The sequence below is a fragment of the Talpa europaea genome, assembly GCF_964194135.1.
Source record: "Talpa europaea genome assembly, chromosome: X".
In the NCBI taxonomy this organism is placed as follows: domain Eukaryota; kingdom Metazoa; phylum Chordata; class Mammalia; order Eulipotyphla; family Talpidae; genus Talpa; species Talpa europaea.
The window spans coordinates 95,500,873-95,523,976 of record NC_140081.1 but is presented as its reverse complement, the minus strand read 5'-3'; the positions used below and the strand labels follow the sequence as shown (position 1 = coordinate 95,523,976).

General features: G+C 52.9%; 1 protein-coding gene across 1 annotated transcript in view; it reads left to right on the top strand.

Moving 5' to 3' along the window:
* The first annotated feature begins 438 nt into the window (after positions 1 to 438).
* MECP2 (methyl-CpG binding protein 2) overlaps positions 439 to 23,104 on the top strand; it is a 46,258-nt gene continuing 23,592 nt past the window's right edge. The window contains exon 1 of the mRNA XM_084258684.1: positions 439 to 515. Coding sequence (XP_084114810.1) covers positions 454 to 515 — 62 coding nt within the window. The 5' untranslated portion in view covers positions 439 to 453. The remainder of the gene's footprint in view (positions 516 to 23,104) is intronic.

Here is a 23,104-nt window from a genome sequence, read left to right as displayed (position 1 = left end):
CAACTCCGGAGGGCGGCGCCAACAGGCGTCCGGAGCCTAGGCCTCCACTTGCCCCAGCATCCTCAAGGACCCATTAATCCCTAACATTCAAATGCCGCCCACTAAACCAGCCCCTCGGCGCCCAAGTCGCCTCTTTTCCCCAAGTGACGGCAGACGGCAGCCAATCGCTGGCCCTCGGAGGGGTCCGCCCCCTTTTCCCGGGTCGGAATCGACACGCACTCCCGCCAATGGTCGGTGTCGCCGGTGAGGCCCCGCCCCTTCCCGCCTGCCCCAGCCAATAGCAAGCTGGCTGGCACCGCCCCCCCCGGGGGCGGGGCGAGGGCGCGCAGGTGCAGCTGCACGCAGGCCGGCCGGGAGGGCGGGGCGCGACGTCGGCCGTGCGGGGTCCCGGCGTCGGCGGCGCGCGCGCTCCCTCCTCTCGGAGAGAGGGCTGTGGTAAAAGCCGTCCGGAAAATGGCCGCCGCCGCCGCCGCCGCGCCGAGCGGAGGAGGAGGAGGAGGCGAGGAGGAGAGACTGTGAGTGGGACCGCCGCGGCCGCGGGCGGGAACCCCTGCCGGGGGGCGGGGGGCAGGGGCGGGACGTGGCGCGGGAGGGGCCCGGGGGTCGGGCGACACGGCTGGCGGATGGCGTCCCTCCTCTCTACCCTCCCCCTCCCGCGGCCGCCGCCGGGGACGGCTCCCCCCGCGGCCCGTCCTCGCGCTCGCGGGCGGAGGGCCTCGGGCTCGGCGCCCGAGACCGCCTGCGCCCGGGCCCCCTCCCTCCCGCCTGCGGCGCAAATTCCGGCCCCCGGCCCGCGGGCGCCCCCGTCGCCGTGGCCTAGGCTGTCGGGACTGTGCGCGCGTCGTGCCCTTCCCGGGGCTCCTGGTCCGCGGCGCCGTCGCGCGCCCGCGGCCCCGGCCTCTCCCTGGCTCGCGCTCCCCCTCCCTCCCTCCCTCGCGCGCCCCCTCTCCCGTTACTCGGCCCCCCCACCGGCGCGCGTGCGCAGTCCGCCTCCCGTCGGGAGAGTGCGCCACAAGGGCTCCTGCGCGCTCACCCCCATCTCGGGGCTGGGCCTCCCCCTCCTCCTCACCAGTTCCGTGACTCTGCCCCCACGGCGAGCCAGGCGCCCCTCCACCTCCTTCCCATTCAGCGGGAATCCGGAGGTGGGAACTGGTGCGCACCCACCGAGGGCACGAGACGTTGTGCTCCCGGCCCCGCAACTCATCCCAAAGAGGCAGTTACAGTTCCCACCGGGAGCCGTGGGTAGGGGACTGCGTGTCCCGCGGCACTCGAGACTCTTGGGGGGAGGGCGCCCCAGGGCCTTTGGGGGTGCCGTGGCCCCAGAATCTGAGCGCCATCCCAGCCTCCCCTCCTTCGCCGGCGATCTTCCAGTTACATAAGTGGAGTGGGACATAATGTGTGCCGGGCTCCCCGAGTCCCGGAGCGCGCCCCGCTGGAGATCGACGGCACCAGATGGGGCAAGTCCACGGCCTCGCTGTGCTCCTGTCTCTCGTCTCTGCAAGTCGATTCTCTTTTCAGTTGGGTGGTGACTGAATCACCCACACTGAGACTCAGGTGACTTTTCTGTGGCGTGGCCGAGCCTCTTGGGTTTTGTGCTAAAGACTTCAGGTCATGGTGAAGAGTCTGAGAAGGCGGCTCTAGCAGGGGAGACCGTGCTGACACTGTTCACTGTGGACCCGAGCGGGGGGCCTGCCCTGGATGCCTCGTTAGCGGGAGCTCCCGCGTGAGTTTGTTGCTGAGGGCTGGGCACAGCGAACATGAGCTCCACCACCAAAGTGATGTTCCTGACTCATGGTCAAGCAGATGTATGTTTCTGGCTTTTTCCAGGAACAGGAATGGGCTCTGCAGAGCCACTCACTGTGTGGGATCAGCACCCCAGATTGTGAGAGGTAGGGTGGAATATAGGGCATGATGGGTGACTGTGGAACCACACTGACCGGGGTGTGATGCTAGTGGCTCAGGCTTGCTAGTACTCTCACAGGTTTTAGACATTCCATTATAGTAGAAAAACGAAGCATATTTGGGCCTCGATGGTGAAGTTCACCATTAGCACACAATTACTACTCTGGAGAAATTGGGGTTTCGTGGCTGGGATTTTCATCTGGAGCTCAGCAGTTTCAGTTAGCAATGAAATGAGCTGACCTCTTGGGTCTTTTCAGATATGCTGGATCCTTGCTTTTTAAAAAAAAAAAAAAAAGGTCTGGATTTTTTTAGGTCTCATGGGAATTTGCAGCAGGGGCTCAGGGAAATAGGCTGATTTATGTGCTTTTTTAGGACTTCTGCTTCAGGCACCCAAGCAGGAAGCCTAGAGAATACTTTCTTTTATTGTCTTACCTGGACATGTCAAAACCCTGGCTTGGTCTAGGCATGGTCTGTGTGCAAGTGCGGTTGATGGAAGAGAGCGCCACAGTCGCCTGTGCGTGGCGTGCCAGCTAGAAAGGCTGGTCTCTGGGTATTTCCCTTCACACCCGCTGGCCTCACTTGACGAAGACCACGAGGTTTGTACAGTTCAGCCGAGACGTGACACTGTGAGGCGACAGGATGCTTTGTTTGGCCTCGATGGAGTGCGTTTTCCACCCCCGGTGCCCCTCCAGTCAGTTGTCTGTCCTGCCTCAGCCCTTCCCAACACAGGCACCTTCCAGAGTGTAGTTTCTCTGCAGCGTGCCTGATGGCATCTGAGCTTAGAATACCCTGACAGCGTGAAGAAACCTCATGTGGCTTTCTTGCTAGCGCTGGCCTGTCACACCTACCTGTGTGTGCTGTTTGTGTGGTCGTGTATTGTTCGTGTGTTTGTGTTAGGATGCAGTTTTGCATTCTGCTGGCGATTTCCAGCCAGTCATTGTTTCTCTTGCCTGCCCTTTCGCTGCGAGGCCAGCCTGGGGGGGGGGGGGGCAGCTGTAGAGTCTCAAAGAGAAGCTGGCTCCGTGAGTCTGTCCCATGTCAGCTTGTCCCCACCTGCTCCTCACACCTTCTCTTCTCTGTGGAGCTGGAGCGATCTGGCTTCTTCACCTGGAGTGGGGCAAGCTGGGATCAAAGATTTGTAGTTCCTAACTCAAGTCCCTTTCCAGAGCTAAATACCTGCCCGGGACTATTTGCATGATAAAGGATGTGATTTGGTATCTAATCTTCAAAGGAAAAAAAGGTGATTATTATTTGTGGGACTCTTAGGTCGCTTAGGGTGCTGTCATGAGCCAGCAGGCTGCTTAAGTTATCCATGAGGAGGAGAGAATCACAGCAGCATTGCACATTTGTCCTGACTAGTGTCTTTCGCACACAGTGGGTAAAACACAGGCTTCAGGCGGCTGCGCGCTCTTGGAAGGGTGGCAGGACACCTGCCAGTTTTACCCCCTCTGCCGTATGGGACATGTGTGCAGACCAGCCTCGTGTAATGGACAGACACAAACTTTTTTCTTGGGTAGAGCATGTTTCTGCTCCAGCAGAAGGACCTTGTCCTCAGCGCTTCTGTGCCAGCCCTCTCCAGTGAAACCGCTGTGCCTGTCAGGCGGGACAGATGTGAGCAGGCCCCTCCTCCTTGGGCTTCTGTCACAAAACTTGTGCTCATCAGCCTTTACCTGCTCTCTCCTGCCATTTTCTTGCAAGGAGCCTTTTCCTCTGGAAAGCTTGATGTGCATGCCATTGCTTACACACTTGGCCCCAGCACTTTGATGGTAGGTATGGTGTGTGCGGAGGGGGCTTGGGGGCCTGCCGGCATCTCCATTCCCATAGTAAAAAGAACCATTCTGTTAGAAAGAAAGCCTCGTCCTTTAGGGCATTTCTAACCTTGGTTGGTCTTTAAGCCAGGGGGGCCCACTTGGGTCAGGCCTGCTGGCACGGGACTGTGTCCTCAGCCTGGCGAGTGGCTGTTTCGCAGTTACTCAGAAGCCTGGCCTGCAGCAGGCCTCAGGAAGGGCTCCCTCATCTTCCTTGCCTACGAGCTGGGGCGCGTAGACAGGAGCCCACACAGCGCTGCTGTGCTGGGTTTTCTCCTCACTGCTCTCGTTCTCTGGCTCTTCTTTTTTTTTTTTTTTAAACCCAAACTTGAGTTAATGAAAGATCATAAACTTTCAGAGCCGGAAGGTCCAGCTGCTTCAGTTTCAAGTGAAAAAAAAAAAATGTGGCTGGGAGAAGTAGTTGTAACTTTTTGAGGGCCTCCCAGCCAGGACACCAGTTCCATTTTTATGACACAGCTAAGTGGGTGATACTGTTACCTGACTTCTGCGATTCCAGAGTACTCCGGGGCTCTGTGTCGGAGGGGATTCTAAGCGCTCGCTGCACCTGAGCAGGTAATTCTAGGCACCATCGTGGTGGCCGTGCCTTGGTCGCGGACACGCGGGGGGTGTCGCCTTCGCTCTGTGTTTGAGTGCACGAGTAACTGTGTGAAGCGTCTCTTTCAGGTGTACACGCGGGGCTTTTTTTTTTTTTTTCTTTTTTCGGGCCAGCACGGTATCTGGGATTAGCTAATCTGGGCCAGTTTAGGTTGTAACAAGAAAATGATGGTTATCGTCATGATGAAAAATGTAACGGCAAAAGTTCGTTTTTGAACCTGTGTTCAAAAGCAGAAAGGAAACTATCCAACTAAGAGCTCTGCTGAACATTGCCATCTGCTCGGCTGAGAGGCTTCAAAGTGATTGCTCTGAGACAGACTTTCGTATTTCGAGGACGGCCTTGCCTCTCCTCGGCGCTTGCTTCCCAGCGCTGCTTTTTCCCTCTCAGGGTTAAAGCAGCTCCTCCGTGTCGTGACAGCCGCTCATTGCAGCTTCAGCTGCTTGCAGGAGAAGGCAGGCAGCCTCGGGACCGCGCGCGTGCTCTCGGGGATGACATTTCCCTGCTGCGTGTTCTCACGAACATGTGCTCTCTCCCTAAGTGTTTCTCTACAACATGGTGCGAGAAACACTTACGAGAGGTCGCCACTGCCGTGTGCTTGGTAGTGTCCCTCAGAGGGGACGAGACCTGTGATCACGTGGATTCTAACACGCATGCAGTTTTCCTCGTGTCCGTGCCATGTGTTCCATGCCAGCAGTCTGCAGTGCACTTTGTTTCTAGCTGGGCCAGCTGGGAGCTAGCGTAGAGCGCGGCCTATGTTCATCTTCGAGATGTCCCAACTAGCCCTGGGAAAAAGGTCGTGCAGCTCAATGGGGGCTTTCAACTTACGATTTTCTTTGTTTTAGGCTCCATAAAAATACAGACTCACCAGTTCCTGCTTTGATGTGACATGTGACTCCCCAGAATACATCTTGCTTCTGTAGACCAGCTCCACCAGGATTCCATGGTAGCTGGGATGTTAGGGCTCAGGTAAGTAAGCTTCCTTTTTTTTTTTTTAGTATATGTCCTGGTTTGGCCATCTGTTTTTAAAAAAGAAAAAAAAAAGAAAGAAAAAAAAGAGCTCTACGCTTGGACAGTACACACGTGCCCCAAGGACTAAAGACATAGTGTGCCAAACTGCGCCATATAATAAAAAAAAGTCACTTCCCTGAGCCCTGCAAGGTCAGTCCGGGTAGGGCCCTCGGAGGCCGCAGCGCGACCCAGGGGCGGGGTCAGATGAGAGCGGAACTGGTGGTCTGCGGCTTCGGTTCACCTTGGAGCAGATCAGCTGAGCTCCTCACCCAACGCCGCCCCGGCGCCTGGCGCTCTTCAGTGGGGCTCTGTGCGCTTTGCTTTCGGGTCGATGTCTTCCTGGGTGGCGGTGGCGAGCGCGGTGGTGTGTTCTCAGAGCGGGGCCGGCACGCGGCCCCCTAGACGGAGGGCCTCCCGGAAGCTGTCACGGCACCACGGGGCCCGGCCAGCGGCGCATGCTTGCCAGTCCTCGGGCGCCCGGGCTTGCCGGCTCTGCAGACTCGAGCAGAGCAGACGCCTCTTGAGATGCCGAGGAGCCCGGCCATCCGAGGCCTGACTCGGGCGCACTGCCAGCCGCACGTGGGGCGACTCGGGCACCATGGTGCGGGGTTTAGTTTTGGAAAAACCAGTGGTTCCTTAATGGCTCAGTCATCCAGGGCGCCACATCTCAAGCTTTTTTAAAATCAGGGTCACTCCACATTTGGTGTTTTGACACCTGGATTTCAGACATTTTGTCTGGTATGGCAGAGTGGTGTAATTGAACCTGTGCCTATTCCCAAGGGAAAAAAGCGCCCTTACCCATCTGTTGCCACTGTGGTGCCAGCTGAGAGCCCCAAGTAGACCTTGGTTGCGTCTCTGGTGGCTTCCACCACCTCACGCTCACGCTGTCCGGGCACCCATAACAGCCAGCCCACCCCGGCCTCCACGGCTGGCTGGCTGTGGGTGGAGGAGAGAAGCTGTGGCGGGAAGCGGGGCGCTGGGCCACCTCCGGGCCCACATTGGGCTCCGCTGCTGCGGCCGTGGCTCCAGTTGCTTCTCCCCAGTTGCTGGCTGCAGGGTGTGCTCTGGGCCCTGCTGACAGGACATTCTTTGTGCTGGTGGGAGTCATGTGGCCTCCACTTTGTGCATCGTCTCAGGAAGCGTGCGGACAGTGAATGGGTTTCCTCCGGGACCTGTCAGGCTGGGGGAGGTGGACTTCTTTGTCGTCTTCCTCAGCTTCCGAATGATTTTGTAAAGCAGGCGGCAGTGACGCTCCAGTTCTTCCTAAGACGTGTAACAGGGAGCAGTTTTAAGACATCTCTTCTTGTGTGTAAGTGGGAAAGGCTCAGCCATTTGAGCTTCAAGGAACTTTTAAGGAAATTCCCAAAGGACAGACTTTGTCTTTACTGGAAAAGCGCTTGATATCTTACTGTGTTTCTTTCCCTTTCATGAAATTATAAAAATGATACTGCTTTTATTAAAATTCAAACCATTTCAAAGTATATCAAGTCAAAAAATGGAAGTTCCTCGGTCCGCTCGGCCCCACCGTCTCGGGCAGCCTCTGTGCACAGCTCAGTGTGGGTCTCTCTGAATCTTCTTGGTGGTGGAAAACCAGGAGGTGTTGTGCATGCTCTGCCTTTTTTCCTCTGATCTGTTTGTCTCTGCCTCATTTTCTTCTTTTTTCCACCTTTGGTATCATTTTTATTGTGGTGACATTGGTTTACAGCCCTGCTTCTGACCGGCGGGGTGTGGGTTCTTCAGATGTGGCCTCATTTCTTTGAGCGAGCAGCATGCCCTCCTGCCAGCTTGCAGTCATGTGTTGCCCGCCCCCCCCCCCCCCCGTCGGTCTCCCCATTCCCCCAATGTTAAGCACACTACGGGCTCGAACTGCCTCGTGGGCCAGCCTTGGGGAAGAGCGGCTGCCCGGACGTGGAGTTGCTGGTGGGTGCCAGCACATCACACCCCCAGATGGCTACCCCAGTGCCCCCGACAGCCTGAGAAAGTGCGACTTCCTGTGCCCTCCCAGAACTGGGTGCCCATCTTTTCCACAGGTGCTCCTCGGGTTGTACTGAGGCTGAACCTCATGTTCTGCCTTCGTTCTCCCTCCAGGGTGTTTCTCTTTAAGTGGATTTGTCAGCACTGTTGACGTGTGAAGGGTATCCTTTGTCGGGCAGGTATTTTCCCCATTTTGTTACATAGCTTGACTCTGAGATGAAATTTCAGTCATGGTTTCTTCTGTTGCTCTTGTAGTTAGTCCTTTCCTGCTCTAAGTGCACATCAGTATTTGCCAGTATTTTCTTCCTGAGAAACTTGATGTACTATATTTACGCACACATGTTTGATACCTTACAGGTGAGGTGTCCTATGTTTTTGGCTTGAACTTTGGGGCGGGTGAGGTTTCATGCCTGCTTCGTCCATTCTCTAAGAGCCACGTGGTGAACCAGTCGTCTGGCCTTGACCTTTACCATATGCTGACTTCAAGTGAACAAAGTAGTGCTTTTTCCTTCCGGAATTTTTTTCTTTCTTGATGGCAAACCTGTCAGCAGCTCATCATTTATTCATTTACCCAACAAATATTTGAGCCCCTGCTTTGAGTGAGCCAGGTCAGTGCTGAGCCCCGCAAGGGCACCTTCTCATAATTGGGGTGGGGCTACAGAGGTGGGGATACCAGTGACGACAGTGCTCATTCCAAAAAAACTCAAGAAAACAGTGGATCTTTTCAAGAGTGGGCTGTAGGTAAACGAGGAGGAATCCAGAGTGGGGTGAGTTTTCAGTTCCGACGAAACAAGCTAGAGCCTCAGGGAAGACTGCAGCATAAGCGCAATTGTCTCACTCATGTCGGCGGTACAGGCTGGTTTTTGTCTCGAGTTACCATGAGGGCTTTTTGCTCTTGAAACAGTTCTATGTTCAGTTAGCTTGGTTGATGGAATAAAAGTTGCATAGTGATAAAAATGGTAATTTTCTTCCATCATGATTTTGGAGCTTTTCTGTCATAGCTGATAAAAATAAAGGCAGACTTTTGATAAATATATTCTTAGGGGAACAAGTGTAACTTTTGCAATTTGCATCATTAGAATTAATAAATGCCCTCAAGACGGAAGTGGCATCTTGATAGGGGTTAAAAATATTTATTTACTTAAAGAAGGGCTGTGAGTGACTGTGATTAAGAAAAAGCCTTCTTCTAGAAGGCTGTTTTTTTTTTTTTTTTTTTTTTTTATACAAGCACTGGGTACAGTCAGAAGCGCGGCGGGAGGGTGAGAGAATTCACCAGAGCCAGAGCGGGGAGCAGAGCAGGCAGAAGGACCGAAGGACACTGCTGAGGGGAGCAGCGGGCGGCAGGAGAGGTCCGTCGCGCCATGTGGGACCCTCACCGGCGGCCAGGGATGGAACCAGCGCTGCAGAGGCTGCGGACAGCTTCGTAGCCCAGCGCTCAACTGCTGCGCCACTGGGGAGGCCCGAAGGCTGGTATTTTTTAAATGAGTTTTTGAGTAGTTAGTAGAAAATGAAGATGATGGCGTGAAAGCTGGTGTGGCAAAGGGTCTCTCCTTGGCGCAGCCACCACCATCAGTTTCTTGTTAATGTTTATATATGTGTGGGGTGCGTAGAATTTTTAAATCGTGCTAAACTATACCTAACATAAAACTTACCATTGTAGCCATTTTTACATGTACGGTTTGACGACATTCACCGTCGCCGTCATCTGTCTCCAGAGGCTGCCCGCCTTAAACACTAACTCTCCAGCCCCTGGCACCTGCCTTCCTCCTTTCTGTCTCTGGGAAACTGACTATTCCAGAGAGCTCCTAGTGTGTATTCTCTCGTATGTGTTTCTGGGTTTACACGAACAGCAGAATCCCTTGCACAGCAGTGCACTTTGTTCTTCTTAATGTGTCTCGGGGCTTGGTTGGCATCAGTCCCTGTAGCGCTGTATCTTTTTTTCTCTAGGGTTGGACGAGTACTCCAGTACATAGAGGTGTCATCATTTGTGTGACACTTTGCCATTGCTGGGAGTGTATGTTTCCAGTGGGTTTTATTTCATTAATGCTGTAGTCAGTGCTCTTTTTACATATACCATTTTGCTCATGGCCAAGTTTGTCTGTAGGAGAAATTCCTAGAGCTGGGACGTGCTGGGTCAGGGAGAATAGACATTTTAGCCAGATCAAGGGTGATCTGGTAATTAGGCTTGAAAGAAACAGGTTTTTTTTAGCAGTTAGTACTAGGAAGCAAAACTTTGGAAGTGTCTGTTGCGTCACACTTGACCTCGTGCGAGCGGAGCCTGTGAGGCAGAGCTACTTTGTGAAGGGAGCTTCAGCCAGTCCTTGTATGTGGGTCTTAAAGAAAATGGAGCGTTTTCTCTTGGTCTGGTGCTGTTCCTGGTTGCAGGGGACTCCTTGGGACTCAGCATTGAAGATTCTCCCTTAGCTGGTGGACATTCGGCTTCATTTGTATGGTTGACCTTGAATGACGAGGGTTTGTTGAACAGTGTGAATGCCCTGATATGCGGTTTGTCCTTAAATACAGCCAACCCCCCCTCCACGCCCACGGGTTCCGCATTCCCGCAGACAGAGGGCCAATTCTAAGGCGCTTGAGCTTTGTGGGACTTCGGGGTGGGGGCCGTCCGGGCCGTCCGGAAACCAATCCTGTGTGGATTCCAAGGGACGACTGGAGTTAAGTTTTGGATGAGTGAGACGTCATACATGGATTCTCAAGTGTGCGGGGGTTGGTGCCCGGCCCCAGTGTTTCCAGTCAGCTGGACTGAAGTGCGCAAGCCAGGCCTGCGAAGTGTTCAGGACCAGCTTGCCGGGGCTTCATCTCTGGGCTGGTTCGGCTCTTTGGACGCCACACTTGCCCCATTGACCTGTGCGCCCCGAGTGCCGCTGTGTTCGCGGCGCCGAGGGCCGTCTCCACCCGAAGTGATCTTCTGGTCGAAAGCGACGTACAGACAGACCGGCCATTCCTTTCCCAAGGGCTCGTCCAGTGATGGTGAGGACCAGCCAGTGAGGGCGCGCCGCATCAGCATCGGAGGGGTGTGACCCCAGTCCGGGGGGGGGGGGGTAGAGACTTCTTTGACGAGTCCCCCCCCACCCCACCCCCACCCCTGTACCTGAGCCGTCAGGCAACGTTAGCTGGTCCCGAGAATGTTTGCCTGGGGGCCGCCAGCCTGCGCAGAGGCTCTGCTGACAGCACTGTTGGGCTGGGTTCGAGGAGTGCAGTGTGGAGATGAGAGGAGCGGCCCTCGGGGCGGCAGGATGTCCGGCACAGCAGTCCCCGAGGGCCCTGCTGGCTGTAGGTCCTGTTCCCTCTGCCCCTTGAGGCCCCAGGGCCGTTGGCTCTGAGCCGACTCCCTGCTGCCTTTCCCTCCTGCTGTCAGGTCCCATCCAACACGCTTGTGCTTCGTTCTCTAATTCTCCACCCTGAGCAGAGGGCGGGAGTGGGCGTGGAGGGCGAGTCTACCAGAGCCCCGCTTCTCTTCGCTGTTTGTTTGGGATTCCGCTGCCAGGGGCAGCGCCATCAGCCAGCCCGCTCCTCTCATCGACAGGCAGGGCCTCCCCGATGACAAGCTGCACAGCTCTGGCCCCTGCCCCCTCCCTGCGTGCCTCTGCTCACCCTCCGGCCTTCCTGACCCTTCTGCCCGCCCACAGGCCTCCGGCTCCATGCTCGCAGCCGGCCCTGCCCACCTCAGCGCCTTTTAGGGAACGCCGTGGCGCCAGTGCCAGCGAAGTCCCAGCCCACAGAGGCCCTCGCGTCCTGCCTCCCCTAGGTAGCCCACCCCTGCAGGTGCTGGGGTGCTCCCCATGCAAGCTTGATGTTCCACGTGTGACCATGCCTCGTCCTTGAGCGTCTGTCAGTTCTCGGGCTGCCAGCCGCTGTTGCCTTCTGCACCTGGCTCCGTGTACACCCCTCGGCTTATGCGCCTGGTCTGTGTTGCTCCCCACGCACCTCCATTCATGTGCCATGTCTGCTCGTGCTGCAGAAACGTCTTTACAACGGAAGCCCCGCCGGCGCCCTGAGGGAGGATGGAATTGGGGAGCGAGGAGGACCGACATCTGCTTGGTGTTTACATCCGCTGGGCCTGTCAAGCGAGGGGGGGATATTTTTATTTCTGTGTTTGGGAAAGCGTTCCACAAAACAGGCATCCATTTTCTAGACTCATTAATAGGGCAGTCCCAAGGTTTTATTTTTAGATTTGAAAGAAACTGCAGCAGGCTTCTGCGGTCCGCACCCGTGCGAGTCCCACGGTGCTGCCGAGCCGGGGGTCACGCCGTTTTCAGGATGAACTTACGTTCTGCTTGTGTGTTATCTTTGAAAAGATGAAAGTGTCTTGTTTCTGGGGCCTCTGGTGCACTCAAGTTTTGACATAGCTTTTTGGTAAGTTATGTTTTTAACTTGTCCACGTGTAACTTCTAAGATCTAAATTTCTGTGCTTCTGGTCGCTGTTTCTGTAAACAGCAGAAGGTATTAGTCCACATTACTACTAATTTCCTCTAATATCTTCAGCTGTTTTTGGAATCACACTTGGCATAAAAACAGACCAATGCCTGCGGTTGTGACAGCTCGTCTTTTTGTTCCTTTTAACTGCAGAATTGATGACACCAGTGACTCTTGCCAGGCTTGTCAGAGCCTGTGCCGTCCCTGCGCTTGCCGGCCAGAGAGGGGAGACTTGGTGAGGGGGCGTGGCCCCGGCAGGAGGGTGATTTGCTGGGAAGCCACCTTATCAGATTTCTCAGACACCCTTCCAGGATGTTTAAGACAAAACAAGCAAGCAAGAGAGTGTTGAGTTTTTTATTTTGAGCCACACCACTAAGGCGCCAGTGTCACCCGTTTAGGAAACGCATAAGGAGGAATCGCCACAGGAGTCTGGGCCTCCCGCGTGCCGGTCTGCAGAAGGTCGTGGGGGTAGGAGCCCCTGTGGCTCTGTCACCAGCGGAGAGCAGAGCTGCTGGCAGTAAACTTTGTGCTCAGCACCGCTCCAGAGGTGGGGCCCAGCCCCGCGTCCAGGTCTGGTCATTTAGTGATTTGCTAGGGAAACGCGCGTCGCTCTTGTGCGGGCTCCGGAGTGTGCTGGGACGCAGTTCCTGCGTTCCGAGCATTCTTCTGAGGTGGGGTCCGGAGGGCCAGCAGGGGCCAGAACATGGGCTGAGGGCCCCTGCTCTGTACATCTCTCTATGCTGCTGTCTGTCAGGACGGCCGGCACCTGACAGGCCTGAGCGTGGCGGGGGGGGGGGGGGCGGCGAGGGAAGGGCGGGAGCGCCCCAGCACACAGGTGCGGTTGGGGCAAGTTGTTATGTCGGGCGAGACGCGTCCTGCTCTGTCCGTGCACCACGCAGCCCCACCGCATGCCTGCGCCCCGGGCCCACGCTGGGCAGCCTCTCCTCTGCTCCTGTTGGAGCCGCTTGCGGGCACTTCACACCTAAGTCACAGACAGATCATGCGCCGCTTCAAGCCTGCTGCTCCCCGCCTGGCGGTGGAGCACTTGATATCCGCGCGTCTCCTCAGGCCAGCGTTCTGGGAGTCGCCCTCGACCCTTCCTCTCTCCCTCACCATCCTCCTGTTGTCCAGCTAGTCCTGTGGGACTCGGCATTCAAAGCGTACCCTGTCTTCTCACCAACCCTGTCCGGGTCGCGGGGCACCTCGTGCCGACGGCAGCCAGTGGTGGGGCTTCTCACGCTCACGAGCCAGCTCCTGCTGGTGGCCCCTCGTCCAGCAGGTCCCTCGGGAGAGCCGGGTCCCAAGGGCTGCACACTCAAGGCTCTGCCGTCTGCGGCGCCCCGGGCCAGAGAAGGCGGGCCAGCGGGTGCCCGAGGCACCTCGCTCCCTGCCTCCTGGAGCCCAGGTGGGGGGGGGGTACAGACTGGAAATAGCTGCACGCAGTTACGTAACTGCGGCGGGGTACCTGCTCCGAAGGGCAAGTACGGGGGAGGCGGCTCGCTGTGATCCTGTGTGGCAGGGCCGCCGCCCCGGGTGGCCTGACTGGAGGTGAGCAGCGGGCCGGGCAAGACCTTCCTGCCCTGGCCGGTGGTGCTCGGCGGCCCGAAACCTGCAGGAGCCTCGGACGGCTGCAGCCAAGCCTGGGCGCCGCGCAGGACCCCGGATGTCCGCAGCAGTGGAGCAATAGGAGACGATTGAAGTTCTGAGTTTTTAATCCAAATATGACAGGCGGCGCTGGTGGCGTGACCGCTGCCAGAGCAGCTCGTGCTGGAAGCGGCCCCTTCCTGGCCTGCCACGCCGCCCAGAGAGGGCTGCTCTCGGAGCCGGCCTCCGGCTTCCGTCTCCGTGACCGGCCCCCTCTTGGGAATTCTGTTAATTCCCTGAAATGAACGGCGATGACCGAAGTGGCATCTTGTGTTGAAGGTCAGAGCCCATTTCTCTGAACAGGGACTCCCGTCCACCTGCGCGCATCCAGCGCCGTTCGCTCCGTGCAGGGTGACGCAGCGCGGCCCCTAGTTTTTCCCTTCACTGCGCCTCCTGCTTCTGCCTCCTCAGAGTCAGCTCTCCCGTTCTAAGACTTCCGGTGCCTGTGTTCTGCCTGCGGCCACAGGCCAGGAGCCCTAGATTCTGTCTCGGTTGAAAGGCAGTTGGCGTCTGGGACGGCGCAGCGCAAATGTCCGTATCGTTCACAGTCGGGTGGGCGCAAAGGCTGGGCCTGCCCTTCCCTGACAGCCTGGCGGCGCAGCGCCCGGCCCCTCAGACGAGAATGAGCAAATCTTCGATTCGCCTGCTTCGCTTCCTTGCCAGAATTTGACCTGCTTCTTATTGGAACCTTGACTTCCTTGTGCAACGCTTTGTTTCCCTGTCTGCTCGCCTCTGCCTGCGCTCTCGTTGTCTTCCCTCTCAGCCAGGCTATTTTTCCCCTGCGATTCTCGGCTGTCCCCCTCCCCACGCCTTCCTTTTCAGCTCTCAGTTCTCCCCCTCCAGCCTGTGCACAGCTGCCGCCCAGACTGCACTGGACTCCTGGGTTGGAGCCACTGTTTCCAGAACCCATAGTTTTTGCTCAGTTTACTCCTTGTTTTCTGGAATGCTAGCTCAGATGAGGGGCATGGGCAGTGGCCCGCCACCGTTCTTACCCCTGTCATCCCTCTGTCCACATTCCTGACAGAATCTTGGAGGTTGTCACTTTCTACCCAACGCCTGGCCCAGGCAAGGTCTTGGCACGGGTGTGCCTCTCATCCCGGTTAGTCTGCTGGGACAGGCTTGGATTGGGGGGGGGGGGCTCTTGCCCTTTCTCTCTCTCTTTTATTTAAAGATTTATTTATTTATACAAGCACTGGGTACAGTCAGAAGCGTGGGAGGGTGAGAGAATTCACCAGAGCCAGAGCGGGGAACAGAACAGGCAGACTGACGAAATACACTGCTGAGGGGAGCAGCGGGCGCAGCAGGAGAGGTCTGCGCGCCAGGTGGGACCCTCGCCAGCGGCCGGGGATCGAACCAGCGCTGCAGAGGCTGCGGACAGCTTCGCAGCTCAGCGCTCAACTGCTGTGTCACCAGGGGAGGTCCCCTTTCTCTCCTCTTGAGTGAGGAACACGTTGCCGGCAGACCAAGTGTGAGGAAGGCTCTTCCCCAACTAGGACTATGGAGCTGAGACGGAGGAGCCAGGGGCCGCCCACTCTGGGTCCCTTATGTCGGAGAAGGCCGTTCATTGCCATGGAAGCCAGTGGAGATGCCTTTTCTGTTCCTTGCAGCCCAAAGTATAAAAGATCTTCTGCGCTGCCGTGGGTCTGCTGCACCTTTTCTTCTGCTCTTCAACTCGACTGGCTGAGCAGAGGCTTCCAAGTTGAAAGTCATTCGCCCTGGCACCTTCCGGGGTGTTCCCTGTATTGCTGGCAGAGCCCCTGGGCAAGGCGCGCAGCCCCTGAGCGGGGCTCTTTAGGCGGCTGCTTTTCTTTCTCCTGCCCTGGGAGCCCTTCCGGGCCCTTTTCTCTCTGTCCTGAAGCCCCACGACTAGGTCTCCAGAGTTGTCTTTTGCACGCACCATGCTGGGCTCATGGGGGCGATACTTGTGCCTGTTGTCTGCTCTTTTTTAACATGTGTGAGCTTCGCCCTTCTGCCTTTCTGGTGGACACTCCCATCGGCTAAATTTTGGGCGATTTATGTAGGTCTTCTGTCTCCATCACCTCTCATCTTTTCCGCGGAATATTTTTCTGGCTGTAGTTTTATATCACTTAGACTTTATTTTCTATTCCCTATTCTTTATTTCAGTCAAGTATTTTCCTTACTGTGAGGTCTGTGTGCCCACTGCCTAGATTCAACAGTTGGTAACCCTTTGACAAACACTTGTTTGCTTGCTCTGGAGGGATGTGTGCATCATTGGACCTTTCTTCTGACCGCTTGAAAGGAATTTGCCGGCATTGTGACATTTCATCCCCAAGTACTGTACCGTGTGTCTCCTAAAAATAAGGCCGTTTTCCCATACAAACTTAGAACTCTTGGCGGAGGGGGGGGGGGGTCGTGAGGGCCCTGTTAAGGTTCAGCCTGGCCTTTCACTGCATCCTTTGTCTCCACAAGAGCAGCCTCCCCCCTCCACCGACCTGCAGGTGCAGCGACCCAGGATCTTACAGAGGGCCCACATGCTGCATGCATGTCTTTGTCTGCTTGTCCCTTGCAGTGATGTGAGTGAAAGGGTGGATCTACGGGCTTGTTCGAGACGTTTCAAGCCAGAGTATTCCACATGAGCGTCTAGTCAGGGGACGTGTGCTGGCTGGTCCTGCTGTGCCTCCTGCTGCTCTGCCCCACGTGGGAGGGGGGCGCTGCCGTGCTGGGGCAGGGGCTGCTCTTCCTGCTGTGCTGATATGCAATCCTGGTGCCCAGCAGCTGCGCACCGAAGGGCTGAGCTGTTCCTTTTTGGCCTGTCAGCACATTGGGAGTTGCAGTGCTGGGCTTTCTAATTCTCGAGTCTACTGTAGTCAACATTGGCACTTTTCTGTGAAGAACTTGCCCTCACCACGTGAGGAAGAACCATCTTTTCTGAGGAACAATACAAATGCTAAGATGTTACCTTTATGTACTACACTAGTCACTAAACTGCAGAAGTAGGAGCTGGTGTGACCATCACCTCCAGTGGTGGCGCGGCATTTGCTGTTGCGTCTTCACTTCTCTTTCGTGTCAGTACAGGCTCCTGCAGTTTTCTCTAGGAAATGTTTTAAAATTCAGCTATGGTCACAGTTCCTTTTCGATCAGATCCCACATTCGGTCTGTGAGAGCCCCTTCGTGTTGGTGCCTGTATCCTCTTGACACACCCCCGTCACTTGCTTTCTGGCACAAGACGTTCCATCTCAGCCTGTACTTTTCCTGTTCCAGAACTGGTTTGGGAGCTCTGGTGCCTTTTAGTGGCGAATAGCATTTTGGATCCAAGGTGTGGGTGCTAGATTTGCTCAGTCTTGCTGGGATGACGTTGTGGGTAGGCCCTTTCAGGGCACAAAGTTGGGACTATGCTGAAAATCATTTTATTACTGCTAACTAAAAATATTGGCTGAACTTTAAGATGTTTTTGTCTGTAGGCTATATCTCCCTGAGGATGTGAAATCAGCATTAGTGTATTCAGAAGTCACTTGGGAGCGAGGGAACTCATTTTAGACTGCCCCTTTAGCAGATAACAGCTAAAAACTGTGGACAAAAGCAGGGGGAAACCTGAGGGAAGGTGATACTTGGAAGAAGGGAACTGCTTTCGGGCAGTCTCCTGTTTATTACATCTTTTTGCCTGAGGACTCCCCCTGTCTATGCTGCTGCTTGGAGGGCGAGACTTGATTGCAGACCTGCAGTGTCGAGCTGAGGGAGGCAGAGGATAGAGTTCAAATCAAGCACAACAGCTGGAAACCAAGGGCAGAAATCCTGAAATGCAGGCAGGGTGTCCAAATTCTTCTGGTAAACTCTGCTAAACTCCATGTAAGGCAAAAGACATCAACAGACTTCAGCTGCTGCCCGCCCTAGGCAGGACAGTTTGGGGTTTGAGTTCAGCCAGGTGAATTGCCTGCTAAAATAAAAGAAATGGGTGCCCTTCATGGAAGCAAAAGAGAATCCCAAGTCTGACGGTGATCATTCAGGGCGTCCAGACGTTTGAAGAAGTAGGAAAATGCAAGCCTCGCTCAGGAACAGAGGCAAGCGCTGTGCTGTCTTTGGCGTACAGTGACTGTTTGGCTTTGGGGCCTGGCATCTCTGTCACAACCACAGAGCTCTGCTGTCACTATGAAAAGCAGCCCAAGGCGTGATATAAGTGAGTGGGCTCTCACAAAAACAAGGTGGGCCGTACTTGGCACCCCCCATTCAACAGAAAAGGCAATCAGCGGCTACCTGCCCGATGGGACCCGGGTGATGGGGTGAGCGAGACAAGCATTTTAAAGTAGCTGCGGTAGCTGTGCTTGAGGCAGGAAGCAAATGTGCTGTCGTGGAAGAATCGGTCACAGTCCTGGCTCCGGTGAGGGTCATGACTAAATGTACAAGGGGGTGATTGCAGTTAAATGGCAGAAATTAAATCCAGTGGGCTGTGGGTTAAAAAGAAGACCCAACTCTGTGTCCGCTATATATGGTGGAAGTAGGAACGTACCTAGCTGCTAGCTGTAAAGGTTGGCTTTAAATCTGGGTTTCTCTTTGGAGCAAGTTCTCCCACCTACGAGGACACAGTTAGTGGTCGGACAAAGCTGGAGACTGGGTCATGAACTGTTTTGCTCATAAATGAGAATTAAAATGCATATTTGAAAAGACTCAGATTTCCTTTTTATATATTAACATGTCTGTAACTTGCTGTCTTTTGAATGTATTGTGCTGTTTCCAGTCTGAAGCGCCCGGTCATTTTCAACAAAAATAATTCAGACTTACATAATTATTTGCAAACCTTTACATGTAAGTTAATAATTAGACAAGTGCCTTTTATCTGTGACTCTCAGACTGAAAGCAATTCTAAATTAAATTCCGTTTCATAAGGTTCATAATTCCCACATCACTGCGTGTTATATAGTATGTTACTTATCAAAAAGATGAAGTATTTTCTGGGCACATGGTGCAGCTATTAATTTAAAATAAGACTTGTAGACTGTTGTCTACTTATTATGTAAATTTTTGCAAGTCAAATATGCAAATGCAAAACAGCCGTTTGCAAGGTTTATTCACAATTGTTAAGGTTTTTTTAATGTGTAAAAATGAGTTTATGAAGTCATAGTAAATTATTCCAATAGTGTATTCAGTTGATCAGTGTTTTTAAACAAAAAATATTTCCGTTTAAAAAGACTAAAAATAAAAAGACTAAAAATGTTTTTGTGTTTAAGAGAAGCTAACAGGTGATATTGAGACATTTTCTGTAATTGCTGGCTTCTCTGTTATTCAAAAAGGTGGCTGAAATCCTGTAGTTTTGAATGAAAATGATGGTATATTTTGAATTATTTGGGGGTGAGTTCTAAAAGTCAGTCGAAAGTCAATGTAAAAGAAAATAGAACTTACTTGATTTCACAGAGAGATGGATCTAAAGACAAGACACTACCTTTGGCTTATAAACTATTCAGTTTTTCGTACTTTAAGATTTGTACTTAATTAACTGGTTTATGGCCCCACTGAAAGAACTATTGAAGCCAGAAGCAGTTTAAGACAAGCAGTTCATGTATGTCATAGCCAGGTCAAAAATACAGGGATCAAGAGACAGACACCTTGCAGAGCAGCATAGGAACAGCTCAGGAGGCGACACTGACAATTAGGAAAGCAGCAGGTCCCAAAACAAAGGCTCTTAGCAGAGGTAAAAGGCATGTTTCATGACGAGTGAAAGGGCAGGTTCGTCAGGGAAGATGTCAAGAGTCATACATGCATGTGTGTCTCATTGCAGAGCTACAGAACACAGGAGGGAAAAGGTGGCAAAATGAAAGAAACAGACAAATCCATAATCATACTTCGGGAGCTCTGGTGCCTTTCTCTCCAAGGGCAGAGACCCTCTGAGCATGCCCACCTGCTCCTGTGGCCTAACGGACATGCAGAGACGGAGACTCAGCAGCTGCCGAGCACCCGTTCTTCTCCAGTGCACATGGTGCAGCTCAGCAGCTTATTATCTGCTGGGCCACAGAACAAGACTCAATACATTTCTGAAGCTTGGAATCCTACAGATAATGTTGTTGTGATCAGAATGGAATTAAATTAGAAATCATAACGAGGAGAGTTGGGGGGGGGGAATCCCAAATATTTTAAAAGTAAACACATTTCTAAATTAACCATGGGTCAAAGAAGTCACAAGAAAAATTAGAAAAAAGATTTCAAGCAATAATGAATTACTGGGCTGTCGGAAAAGTCACGATGTATTTTTTTTCTGTGTTTTTAAGCAAAAATGCATCGTGACTTTTCCGACAGCCCAGAGTACCGAAAACACAGGCTCCAGCTAGCGGGACACTCAAAGGGAAACCTGCACCTTTGAATGTGTTTATTAGAAAATCAGGTATAAAAGCAGTTATCTTTTAAGAAATTATCAAAAAATAAGAAAAAGTTATAAAAAAAATAAACTAGAGCAACAACGAAGTAACCCAAAGTAAGGGCGGGAAGTGATTAAGAAAGAACAGAAATCTAGGAGACAAGAAAACAAAGAATTGAGAAAATTGGAGCCAGAAGTTGCTTCTTCAGATATACCAACAAGGTAGACAGTCACCTGGCCAGACCAGACAAGATGAAAAGGGGAGCATGGAGGGGGGTCACCAAAGCCTCTTCAGCCACTAAAAGGATTACAGGGAAATGGTGGGGACAACTAAGGTTGACAACTTGGTTGAAGTGGATAAATTCCTTAAAAAAATAAGACATATCAAAACTGACGATAGAAAATATTAATAGCTTTTTATTTAGTGAAAATACTTAATTCATCATTGAAAACATTTCCCTGCAAAGGAAACTCTAGATCCAGATAGTTTCACTCGTGAATTTTATGAAACATTTAAGAAATGACAGCCGTGGGCCTCCTTAGTGGCACGGGGGTGAAGTCTCAATATCATCAAGCTATCCGCAGCCACTGCAGTCTGAGTCGATCCCTGGCCGGGGCGCTGACCCACAGGGCGCAGCAGACCTTGTTACAGGGTAGGGAGAGGGGCAGCCCAGACCCTGCAAACCTGCCTACTCTAAATAGGTTCTGCCATTCGCCGCATCAACACAAAACATAGGAGACTTTGATGGGAAGGAACTTTAATACAATTAGGAAACAACGCAGGAAGGGCAAAGAATCTAGTTTCTAAATCAAGCACCCAAAGTGACCCGTCCCCTCGAGGGTAAAAGTCCACCCAAGCAGGATTGGCCGAGAACGAGGCCCGAAAGCTGCCCCAGGTCCAAAGCACCTTCCAGTGGGGACCCACAGAAAAGGGTCAGAAACAACCAGACAAGTCTGGAAGGAAAAGAGCAAAATCAAAACCAAGACAAAAACCGCCATGGTCCCCTCCCCACGGGTCTCTCACCCGCATCTGTGTCACCCGGTCCACGACCAGAAGGCAAGCGCAGTTTCTTCACGCGTCTCGGCTCCATGCGCCTCCTCCAGGTCTCCTTCTGGCTCCATCCTGCCTCCTTCCTTCCTCAGTCTCCTCTGCAGCCTCTTCCTTCCCTGCTCCACCCTCCCTTGGGTGGGGCAGGAAACCTGGAACCACCCCCTTTCCTGGGGACCCCCCTGTTATAACTTCTCCTGTCTCCCTGCTGCTCCCCTCAGCAGTGTATTTCAGTAGATCCTCCTGTTTTGCTCCCCACTCTGTCTCTGGTGAGTCCTGCTGGACCCCAGTTGCATAAGTCAATTTTTTTTTTAAAAAAAGAAGTAACAGCCGTACTACATAAACATAAAAACATTTAGAAAACCAAGAAGGAACACTTCATAGCTTGTTTCATGAGTCAGCTTACTAAATCTTACAAAGACATTTCATAAAATGAAAATCACAGACCAATATTTCTCATGAACATAGGTGTAAATCAGGGCCTCCCCTGGTGGCACAGGCGGTTGAGCGCTGCGCTGTGAAGCTGTCTGCAGCCTCTGCAGCATGGGTTCAATCCTGGCCGGCTGGGGAGGGTCCCACATGGCGTGGCAGACCTTTCCTGTCGCGCCCGCTGCTCCCCTCAGCAGTGTATTTCAGTCAGTCTGCCTGTTCTGTTCCCCGCTCTGTCTCTGGTGAATCCTCTTACCCTCCCATGCATCTGGCCTGTACCCTGGTTCTCGTATAAATAAATAAATAAATAAATAAATCTTTAAAAAAAAAAAAAGTTAGCAAATCAAATCCAGTGATTTAAAAATAAGAATAATACATCACAACCCAGTGAGACTTAATCCAAGAATACAAATGTGGTTGAATATTTAATAATCAGTCTGTAACTCATCATATTGGAGACTAAGGGAGAAACCTATGTGACTGCCTCAGTAAATTTTTAGTAAATTAAAAGCTTAGTAGGAAAATATTGAATGTTACTCCTGAAATCAGGGAAAAGGCAAAGATATCCACTGTTACAGTTTTATTCCACATTGCACTAACCTATACATCAAACTGCAAACATTGCTGAAAGACCTAAAAAAATGGAAAGCTATATTGTGTTCATGGATTAAAAGTCTAAATATCTTTACGTGTCAATTATCTGCTCTGATCTGCAGATTCAACATAACCCCCACCCTAACGGAAGGCTTTTTGAAAGAAGTCGACACTGATTCTAAAACGTGTGCGGAAATGCAAAGTACCTAGAATATCTGAAGCGATCTTGAAAAAGAATACAGTTACACCTGACTTTGGCTTACTTAAATCTATAATAATCACAGCTGCCGGGCATTGGTATTTGGATAAACACACAGTTCAATGGAACAGGTTAGAGAGTCAGGCAGCCCAGAATTGACCACATTTTTATGGCGGTTTGATTTTTCAGAGGTGCCAGGGCAATTCAGTGGGAGAAAGGCAAGCCTTTGCAGTGAATTACTCTGGGTGATGGCAGAAGAGATCCATCTCAGGTGGAAATGAGCTTGCAGCCTGCTTGTTTCCTAGGCTCCTGGGACAGGTAACGTCAGTTGGAGGACTTAAAACCCCAAGTGTCAGCGAGGCCTGTTCCCCCTTTAACCTACAGGGAAGGCCTTCCCGTGCCTCCCCAGCTTTGCGTGGCTTGCTGGCGCTTGTTCCTTGACTCGCAGCTGCGTGCCTCCATCTCTGCCTCGCTCGGCCTGCCTGTTCTCCATGTGTGTGCGCATCTTTGCACAGGACAGCAGTCGCCGCATCGGGGCCGTTCTCAGTGAGACCTCATCTTGGGTACTGGAGGTGAGGACACTCCTTCTCTCTTGAGGCGGACACAGTTTAACCCGTAGCACTACCTCACACCGCGCATAACCGTGCATTCAGCATGGATTATAGACTTGACTGTTTCACAAGGTAAGAATATAAAGCTCTAGAAGAAACCCCCAGGAGAATGTCTTCACAGTCTGAAGGTAAAGGTTTCTTAAGATACAACATAGTATTAAAGGGAAAAAAGTGGATAAATTGGACTTCATTCATTTAAAACTTTTACTCTTCAAAAGATAATATTAAGACAGTGAAAATGGGCCTCCCTGGTGGCGCAAGGGGTTGAGCACTGCACTGTGAAGCTGTCCGCGGCCTCTGCAGCACAAGTTCGATTCCCCGGTCAGCCAGAGAGCAACCCACATGGCGCAGCAGACTTCTCCTGTCTCGCCCACTGCTCCCTTCAGCAGTGGATTTTAGTCAGTCCGCCTGCTCTGCTCCCCACTCTGTCTCTGGTGAATCCTCTCACCCTCCCACGCATCTGGCCTGTACCCCAGCTCTTGTATGCATAAATCTTTTTTTTTAAAAAGACAGTGAAAACACAAGTTACTAAAATA